The sequence below is a fragment of the Procambarus clarkii genome, chromosome 37 (genome assembly GCF_040958095.1).
Source record: "Procambarus clarkii isolate CNS0578487 chromosome 37, FALCON_Pclarkii_2.0, whole genome shotgun sequence".
In the NCBI taxonomy this organism is placed as follows: Eukaryota; Metazoa; Arthropoda; class Malacostraca; order Decapoda; family Cambaridae; genus Procambarus; species Procambarus clarkii.
In genome coordinates this window covers 26,196,227-26,207,485 of record NC_091186.1, presented here as the reverse complement: position 1 = coordinate 26,207,485, position 11,259 = coordinate 26,196,227, and the positions used below count along the sequence as shown (strand labels likewise).

General features: G+C 37.3%; 1 protein-coding gene across 1 annotated transcript; it reads left to right on the top strand.

Moving 5' to 3' along the window:
- The first annotated feature begins 428 nt into the window (after positions 1 to 428).
- Positions 429 to 8,589, top strand: LOC123765862 (type I iodothyronine deiodinase). Its single transcript, XM_045754690.2, has 5 exons — positions 429 to 799; positions 3,282 to 3,496; positions 5,104 to 5,213; positions 6,025 to 6,211; positions 6,680 to 8,589. The coding sequence occupies exons 2-5, from the start codon at positions 3,470 to 3,472 to the stop codon at positions 6,722 to 6,724; spliced, it is 369 nt and encodes a 122-aa protein (XP_045610646.1). The 5' UTR covers positions 429 to 799; positions 3,282 to 3,469; the 3' UTR covers positions 6,725 to 8,589.
- Positions 8,590 to 11,259: the final 2,670 nt, after the last annotated feature.

Genomic DNA, 11,259 nt, shown 5'->3' with positions numbered 1-11,259 from the left:
GTCGTTGTCGTTCCTAAATCAACAAGTATATACAGTACTCTATACAACACCATGGAACTCGGTGACATATTTGGCTGTGGCTGCAATGTTTATACCATATAACATCCAAGTAAAAGAATATTCCAGACATCAGTTATACATACAAAAATTGATAATTTTTCCACGATAAACATAGATACCACCATCCTATGTTGGCTAACTTACTTGGTTGGCAGAGTTGGCTGTGTGTAAATATATTATTGACGAGGATAAGAATACTTTTTACACAAACCCATGACATTTTGCAGGATATTTGGCTGTGGTTGCAGCATAATATAATATCCTAATACATAAGATGTAGCGGGGATTGATCAGAGTTATATCAATATCAGAAAATTGAATCCATTTCAGCAGAATGAGGTGAAACCTATGGCAACTGTGCCTCACTGTGCACGTCATGCAGCTTGTGTTGAGGCCTGTGTAGTCACATCGTTGAGGCTGTGATACTCACGTGGGGATTTAACGTCATATGAGCGGGACGTTCCACGAAAGACCAGAAACGGAATAACATTCCGCAACTTCATGCAATGGTAACGTATAGGATTATCCAGTACGCTGTTCTGCCGTTGCAAATAGCATGTGTGCTGGTGATGGACTGGGTAACGACGCTGTTAGCATTCTCCAGCTGGTGGAAGAAGGTGATGTACGACAGGTTCCTGGAGGCGACTGAGGTGAGGTCTGGCTACCCCAACCTCACCTGCCTCCGCAATATCAAGGACTACCGATACTTGTGGGAGAGGATGAAGGTGTACATTAAGAGGTCAGTCTCAGTGTAGATCCCTGTCTTGTGACACCCATCACAGTTAGTTTTTCGGTTTAGTTCATTTATTCTGCACTTCATGCCCATTCTGTGAGATGGTGTGCACCTCATACCCATCCTCTGAACGATAGACGAATATGTATGTACTGCATGTATTGTATAAAGAGTATTGTAAAAGTGCCACAATTAACTGTGGTTGAGTGGTCAATACTCACTAGACAATAATGTCTAACACACCTCTAACTTGGCCGCGGGGGACACGAGAATGAATATTTATTTATATTTATATATATATATATATATATATATATATATATATATATATATATATATATATATATATATATATATATATTAATATATATATTAATATATATATATATATATATATATATATATATATATATATATATATATATATATATATATATATATATATATATATATCCTTTTTAGCATTGTATCTATAACTGACAGCGAGAAAATTGAGGTAGTGAGAAAGACATGATCTCGGCGTATTACATCCAATAACGACGACTCGATAGCCATTAGCCATCTCACAATTATGTTTAAAAGCAATTTGATTCGAAAAAGCTTCCTACTCCATAACTAGGAAAGTAAAGTTGCTAATATACACCTGTAAACCTGTATACCTGTATACCAGTATATCTGTTGCACGTGTGTGAAGGCTCTAACGGGCTGTAATTGGAAAATGTTAGGCTTGTAATGCGCATACCTCAATTGTATCTCCATTATGGAATCAGAAATATATGTCTATTCCACATCATACAGTACAATACAATACAATCACTATTTAATCACTATTCAAAAACTACAAAATGTGTTAAGGTGAAAGCTGGTTTGAACATTATTGTTTGTGAATAAATGAAATGATAACACTGCAAGTACAGTGTGTGTGTGTGTGTTTGTATCTGAGGTTTATCACAGTTGTTTGTCAGGTGGTGGAGGAATACTGGTGTTGCTGCGCACTTAGAGGCACCGTGTTGTTGGTAGATGCGTGGAGGCGCATCTACCCCCCCCCCCCACTCTCTCTCTCTCTCTCTCTCTCTCTCTCTCTCTCTCTCTCTCTCTCTCTCTCTCTCTCTCTCTCTCTCTCTCTCTCTCTCTCTCTCTCTCTCTCTCTCTCTCTCTCTCTCTCTCAAGAGATGGACTCCCCCTCTCTCTCTTTCTTGGACAGAGAGAGAGAGAGAGAGAGGGAGGGGGGGGGGGTATCGTTATCGGGTTGCGAGGCACCCCAAGGTTTTCTGTGACGACATTTCTATGATAACAAATATGAGATGTCAGTTATAAAACTAAAGATACATTTTTTTTTGCCTACCACACGCATCTATGCAAACGAAACAGACTTATATTATCTGTTACAAATCATGGTGCTAAAATGTTTTCGTTCTTGGGTGCTAGCAATTATCATTCGGGAGGTAGAGTAAACGTGGATGTGGTTAAGTTGGTCTTGGCAGAGTGTTCAGTGAGGGTGACTAGCAGAGCATACGTGCAGGGTACATGTGTGTGTGTGTGGAGTCTGCCCAGTGACCCAGTCAGCCTCTGGCGAACTGTGCTCTGAGTGATTGGTTTGGACCCCCATCATATTACCTCTTGGACTCAAGTATTGTACTCAGATCATCTCAAGCTGGAGCCCCTTTGCATAGCCTGGTTCTTCCTTTAGCCTGCCAGGGGTACTTCTGATCTAGCCTGAGGGTAGGCTGCATGGTACCTGTGATCATCATAAACCTCCGGTCCCAGAATTGACAATAATTACTTGTTGTAGTTCCGAGGGGTCTTATTGATCTCTCGGGATCAAAAGATTTGACTAGGCCAAGTGTATAATGGCCATGCCAAGGGTCGTGAAGACCTTCCTTCTCCTGCCGGTGAAGATTGTGGCGGCGCTGGTGACAGCCACTGTGGCAGTGCCCCTTGCCCCGATCTTCGCATGGTGCCCCAAGTCCGCACGTGATCTCTGTCGTAAATGGAGGTCTGCGAGCAAAAACAGATACCTTATATTCTTCTTCTGTCACTTGGCCGATCTTCCGAACGCCTGGCAGATACTGAAGCTCAATATCTATTGGTGAGCAGCAGGGAAATGGAAAACTAAGGTTTTCCTTGAGATACTTTTCTAACCAAATCAACTTTGTCATAGAAGATATATATTTTTTTGTCTGCTAGTGGTAGTGAAAATGGGCGGGAGTAGCCGTCATACGATGTAGAGCAGAATCACAAGATTGTGTTGACTCTATGGATAAATATTGAGGCCGTGTTATGGGATCGAACTTGCACCCATGAAGTCCTCAGGCACATGCACTACCATCTGGACCGTGATGTTCCCCAGGAGTTCAGAAGCGCAGTTTCGAGTCCAACGTGCGGTCTCAATATTTATTCACCATTCGGTCCCAATGTGTATACTGGTATTTAAATAGTTGTTTATGTGCACAATAGCTAACATGCAAGATTAATGTTGCATATTCAGTGCAATACTCCATGCGACGGTGTTGCAGCGCTTGGGCAGAGGCGAGGATGGAGGCCGAGGCTGGCGGGAAGGCACCCAACCCTAGAATGCTGCGTCTGAGTGACAAATCAGAGTGCCACCTTCTGGACCTGGCCCTCCCTGGACGACCCTTCGTCATCAACTTCGGCTCCTGTACCTGACCGCCGTTCATGGCCAACCTCGAGAGATTCCGTAAGGTGAGTTGCTTCCTGATCACATGAGATTAGGACGATCATATGTTACTAATTAGATTTAATTATTTTCAATCATTTAAATCAATAGACAGGTGAAAAAACGATTATATTAGAGCCCTAGGGTATAATTAGGCTTTTGATACTAGCTGACATAAGAAATTGATGAGAAGCACAAATGAGAATTGTTTTGGAATGGAAAATGTATTATGGGTGATTCGTAACAGATTAAATTAGATTGTGAAAGAAGACAAAGAAAGCAGAATGGTATGAACAATCAATTAGAAAAACCAGTTGGAGCAATGCTGGGTTGTGAACCAGCTTTCTACTGAATGACATACGCTTGCCTTAACCCAGTCGACCACGATAGGATAAAAAGTATTCAACCTGGCACTCTACCGAGTCCAATAAGGGAGTCTGAGAGTCTCAGTTCGGTGGGGGGTTCATGCCACAAAAAAAAAAATGCATCAATATTTAAAATTAGGCCAATAGGGTACTAAGACTCACATACAGAAGACTTGATAATAAAATATCTGATGTTAATCTTAAGATTTTCTTGTAAAACTTCTATGTAGTACTGTTTTGGACAGGATTTGATGGTCTTAAAAACCTAGTTCGTTTATTCAGACTCATGGCCTCTCATTTATGGCCTCTCACTCATGGCCTCTCTTACTCAGGACTTTTCTCAAGGATGTAAGTTCAAGCTTCGTAGTCTTTCAGGCGGTGAAGGTTTTAATTCTATTGCATAGGCTGATTTGTCTTCAATTTCATAAATCTTTGAATATCTGTTTTACTTATTTTTACATCTAGATACAATTTGCTTGTATTTGTTGGATAATCATATGTAATTTATATATTCAAACTTTTATAGGTTTTAATTTTGACTGTTTAAATTAAATGTATAACACAAACTTTGTATATGAGATCCTATGTATTGGAGCTATGTATAAACATTAATGTAAAATAATATTTACATTATTCATGTGTAATTTGTTGCAGCCCAGATACTGTGACATATTCTCTACATTGTGTACCTTTGTTTACATGTAGCTGATGTTTACATATTTCTCATAACCTATTCCTTATGTAAAAATGTGAAAGCTAGTGTAGGAACCTCCATGTCTCTAGTTCTCGGGATACATCATGTCCACCATCACATCACCATCTATGTACAGACACATCTTCACTATGTCCAACAATTACTGTCACTAGCATGTGTTTGGACCCATGTTTAACTGCATCCAGTAGTCACTGTATATACTCAGTGAATCATACAGTGCAGAAACATATGTATCTGCAGTGTATGTATTAGTACACACACATACATTACGTCCCACAACTGTTCCTGTCTCTATGCACACTCACACATATGAAGTGGACTCAGTGAATGAACGTACACAACGACCAGGGGGTGAGCGGGTCTCCTTCCTTCATGCGCAGATTATGGATAACCAAACCACAAACACTAGAAAGTGTGTGGTCCTGGTCCTGGACCATTTTCAAGTCGATTGTGAATGGTCCATGACGGACCGAAACGTCATCGTCCCTTCACTTTCTAGTGCGTGGTTTGGTCAACATATTTCAGCCACGTTATTGTGACTCCTCGTCTGCAGATTATGGATGATTTCTCGGGAATGGCAGACTTCGTCGTGGTGTACGTCGCTGAGGCCCACCCCACCGACGGCTGGGCCATCCAAGGAGGCCTCAACATCGCCACTCACAAGTTTGTGGATGTGTCTTGTATTTGGTTTTTCTTCACATATTGAAATGGTCCTTCCTTAGAGCATCATATACTGGTGATGTGATTCATTGATCGCACATCTTACTCAGGCTAGAGTGATGAATTATTCCTGAGATGAAACAATGTTTATCAGGTATAGCTGGGTAGTTGAGTGTTGTGAGCTGAGATGAGCGAGGGCGTGACCGGTGAATCTAGTCCAATCTATGCGACTCGAGTTCGCCTTTAAAAATCATGCACACTGCCTGCAAGCACAAAATATTTCTCATGCATATTTAATGCTTGCTGCTCTTCTGTTTAGCTGTCACAACATACAAGTTTATCATTTCGTTCTACATTCTAACTTTTCCTAAACTCATTCGTCTACTTAAGAGCCCCTGATCTCGCTAACTACCCATCAGCAGAGCTGCTAAGGAGTGACCGTATCATCACACATCCTTGTCTTCAACTTCAATTAAACGTTCAATTGCTATCATTCTCAGTCACGCTTTGACTTGCTGCCTCAACGACTTCTCTCACACTCCATACAGTGGGTCCCACATCCATATAGAATCACTATAGAATTTGTCAAAAATATTGAGACCATATAATGGAATGGAACCAGCGTCCCTGGACTCGTGTTGTTCGCGTGACTAGTGAGTTCAAAGACGCGTGTTCGATCCCACTACGTGATCTAAATATTTCTGACAGAAGCATTAAAATAGAAAGAGACATTCACCGCAAGACACATTTACTAATTGCCTCATAAATGTTGTAAAATTCCGTCAGTTTGAGATGTAATGTTGATCCTTGACAGAACACTGGAGGAGAGGACAGCAGCAGCACAACACATGTTGACCATGGAGCCCCTGGAGTGTCCGGTGCTAGTGGATCTGCTCACTGAGGAGACCAGCAGGGCCTACGCCCCTGTACCTGAGCGCCTTTACATCGTCCAGGATGGTGTAATTGTTTACAAGGGAGGACCAGGCCCCTTTGAGTACAAGGTACATAGCTAACTAGAACTGCTCAACCACTTGGGCTAAACGGTAGAGCGGCGGTCTGGCTTCAGGCAAGTCGGCGTTCGATCTCCGACGGTCCAAGTGGTTAGGAACCGAACCTTTCCTTCCGTCCTTTCCCAGCTCCTTGTCCTCAAATCCCTTCCAAGTGCTAAATAGTCGTATTGGCTTAGTGCTTTCTCCTCATAAGTACCTCACCAAAACACAAGTAGATATAGATACTCGACCCTAATGTTGACACGAATTCATGTATCTCACTGTTTACTCTGGTTAATATATCAAGATTCATCATTTCTACCAACTGTACTAGACATGATTTGAACCAGATGACATTTATACTAGATACCATTTGTACTTGACACAATTTGTACAAAACATCATTTGTACTAGATACCATATGGTATCTAGTACCACATGGTACGTAGATAATTATAATATATTCTGGATATGTTGCAGCTGCGGGAAGTTGAAGCTTGGCTGGAGAAGTATAAGGGAATGTAGCACGCCTCATCACTGAAGAAGTATAAGGGATTGGAGGTCATCTCATCACTGAAGAAGTATAAGGAACTGTATAAAATATTACACAAGACAAAACTTTTAATATTGCTCATGGCATTTATTAAAAAAAAATATTATGAATAATGTTGAATATGACAGTGATCAAGAATAAGTAAAGTGACCATTATAGGTGATGACTCACTTGCAAGAACAGAATGCAACTGCAAGTTGCACCCAACACTTTATTGCTTTTCATGTGTGTTCTCTTTGTGATTCATTTTCTTTTCGTTTCATCACTGTATTGATTATAATCCCATGACGCTTAGTTCGAAGGGTTTGTTTGACCAGAACACAAGCTGAAGCATTTATTGACCTCTACAGTGATGAATAGGAGGGGGTGAACAAAATAGGATTAATCATAGGATTTAATTCATTTATACACATATGAGAACAAACAAAAACATTGTTTTTGCATTGTGTGTTCTTGCATGTATACTGGCGTGAGAACACAGAGTCTTCAACACATTGAGTGCTCATCAGCCTGCATTGAATAATTTGACGCTAAAACTTAAAAAATTAAGTACTAACATAACACGAGTACATACCAAATTTCATAGGAATATCTGAAAACATAATAATATATACTACGCATATAATAATACATACTACATATATAATATAACTATAACATGATAATATAACTGCACACTGACAATCACAGGCTATTCATACACGTGTCATCTCTTCAGTGGCTTAATGTTTATCAATCAATCATCCTATAACAAGTAACCAATGGTGAAATCCTTGTTGTGTAAAGAAATTTTTAAATAAAGTGAGATATATATATATATATATATATATATATATATATATATATATATATATATATATATATATATATATATATATATATATATATATATATATATATATATATATATATATGTCGTACCTAGTAGCCAGAACGCACTTCTCTGCCTACTATGCAAGACCCGATTTGCCTAAAAAGCCAAGTTTTCATGAATTAATTGTTTTTCGACTACCTAACCTATAAAGATAGGTTAGGTTAGGTAGGGTTGGTTAGGTTCAGTCATATATCTACGTTAATTTTAACTCCAATAAAAAAAAATTGACCTCATACTTAATGAAATGGGTAGCTCTATCATTTCATAAGAAAAAAATTAGAGAAAATATATTAATTCTGGAAAACTTGGCTATATATATATATAAATATATATATATATATATTGTGACGGTAACGCGTTGGTGTTCGGCTGTTCAAAGCTAGGGGTATGGCCTCGTCACATAGAATAAAAAAAAAAATAGAAAATCTGGAACTTCGTCTGTGGTAAGGTAAGGAGAAGACACACAAAACACAAGTAAATTTTAACAATGGAATTTTAATTACGTTAGATAAACAAAACATGAATAAAATGGACATACAAATTCGTATAATAAAATCAATCAATCAAAATAATAAGAATAATTTAAATGACAAAGTGAAAAGTTACGTTAAGACAAGTGAGCAATAACAAGAAGTGCAAATAACGTAAATATTGGTGCAGGAATATTGGCTTTAAGCTATCACCTCTCTTAGTACACGTAAGCCAAAGCTCCGTCTACTAGGAAGACGTGTTAACCTAAGCCAAGTTTTCATGAATTAATTGTTTTTCGACTACCTAACCTACCTAACCTAACCTAACCTAACTTTTTCGACTACCTAACCAAACCTAACCTAACCTAACCTAACTTTTTCGACTACCTAACCAAACCTAACCTATAAAGATAGGTTAGGTTAGGTAGGGTTGGTTAGGTTCGGTCATACATCTACGTTGTTTTTACCTCCAATAAAAAAAATTGACCTAATACATAGAGAAAAGGGTTGCTTTATCATTTCATAAGAAAAAAATTATAGTAAATATATTAATTCAGGAAAACTTGGCTTATTAGGCAAATCGGGCCTTGAATAGTAGGCTGAGAAGTGAGTTCTGGCTACTAGGTACGACATATATATATATATATGTCGACATATATATATATATATATATATATATATGTCGTACCTAGTAGCCAGAACGCACTTCTCAGCCTACTATGCAAGGCCAGATTTGCCTAATAAGCCAAGTTTTCATGAAATAATTGTTTTTCGACTACCTAACCTACCTAACCTAACTTTTTCGGCTACCTAACCTAACCTAACCTATAAAGATAGGTTAGGTTAGGTTAGGTAGGGTTGGTTAGGTTCGGTCATATATCTACCGTAATTTTAACTCCAATAAAAAAAATTAACCTCATACATAATGAAATGGGTAGCTTTATCATTTCATAAGAAAAAAATTAGAGAAAATGTATTAATTCAAGAAAATTTGGCTTATTAGGCAAATCGGGCCTTGCATAGTAGGCTGAGAAGTGCGTTCTGGCTACTAGGTACGACATATATATATATATATATATATATATATATATATATATATATATATATATATATATATATATATATATATATATATATATATATATATATATATATATGTCGTACCTAGTAGCCAGAACTCACTTCTCAGCCTACTATTCAAGGCCCGATTTGCCTAATAAGCCAAGTTTTCCTGAATTTATATATTTACTATAATTTTTTTCTTATGAAATGATAAAGCAACCCTTTTCTCTATGTATGAGGTCAATTTTTTTTTATTGGAGTTAAAATTAACGTAGATATATGACCGAACCTAACCAACCCTACCTAACCTAACCTAACCTATATTTATAGGTAAGGTTAGGTTAGGTAGCCAAAAAAAGCTAGGTTAGGTTAGGTTAGGTAGGTTAGGTAGACGAAAAAACATTAATTCATGAAAACTTGGCTTATTAGGCAAATCGGGCCTTGAATAGTAGGCTGAGAAGTGCGTTCTGGCTATTAGGTACGACATATATATATATATATATGTCGTACCTAGTAGCCAGAACGCACTTCCCAGCCTACTATGCAAGGCCCGATTTGCCTAATAAGCCAAGTTTTCATGAATTAATTGTTTTTCGACTACCTAACCTACCTAACCTAACCTAACCTAACTTTTTCGGCTACCTAACCTAACCTAACCTATAAAGATAGGTTAGGTTAGGTTAGGTAGGGTTGGTTAGGTTCGGTCATATATCTACGTTAATTTTAACTCCAATAAAGAAAAATTGACCTCATACATAATGAAAAGGGTAGATTTATCATTTCATAAGAAAAAAATTAGAGAAAATACATTAATTCAGGAAAACTTGGTTTATTAGGCAAATCGGGCCATGAATAGTAGGCCAAAAAGTGCGTTCTGGCTACTAGGTACGACATATATATATATATATATATATATATATATATATATATATATATATATATATATATATATATATATATATATATATATATATATATATATATATATATATATATATATGTCGTACCTAGTAGCCAGAACGCACTTCTCAGCCTACTATGCAAGGCCCGATTTGCCTAATAAGCCAAGTTTTCCTGAATTAATATATTTTCTCTAATTTTTTTCTTACGAAATGATAAAGCTACCCATTTCATTATGTATGAGGTCAATTTTTTTTTATTGGAGTTAAAATTAACGTAGATATATGACCGAACCTAACCAACCCTACCTAACCTAACCTAACCTATCTTTATAGGTGAGGTTAGGTTAGGTACCCAAAAAAGTTAGGTTAGGTTAGGTTAGGTAGGTTAGGTAGTCGAAAAACAATTAATTCATGAAAACTTGGCTTATTAGGCAAATCGGGCCTTGCATAGTAGGCTGAGAAGTGCGTTCTGGCTACTAGGTACGACATATATATATATATATATATATATATATATATATATATGTCGTACCTAGTAGCCAGAACTCACTTCTCAGCCTACTATTCAAGGCCCGATTTGCCTAATAAGCCAAGTTTTCCTGAATTAATATATTTACTATAATTTTTTTCTTATGAAATGATAAAGCAACCCTTTTCTCTATGTATGAGGTCAATTTTTTTTTATTGGCGTTAAAATTAACGTAGATATATGACCGAACCTAACCAACCCTACCTAACCTAACCTAACCTATATTTATAGGTAAGGTTAGGTTAGGTAGCCAAAAAAAGCTAGGTTAGGTTAGGTTAGGTAGGTTAGGTAGACGAAAAAACATTAATTCATGAAAACTTGGCTTATTAGGCAAATCGGGCCTTGCATAGTAGGCTGAGAAGTGCGTTCTGGCTACTAGGTACGACATATATATATATATATATATATATATATATATATATATATATATATAATATATATTTATGTCGTACCTAGTAGCCAGAACGCACTTCTCGGCCTACAATGCAAGGCCCGATTTGCCTAATAAGCCAAGTTTTCCTGAATTAATTTATTTTCTCTATTTTTTTTCTTATGAAATGATAAAGCTACCCATTTCATTATATATGAGGTCGATTTTTTCAACAGAATGGTAATGGAACTTTGATTTGTTACACGTAACAATCATATTGCTTAATAAACATACTTGAAC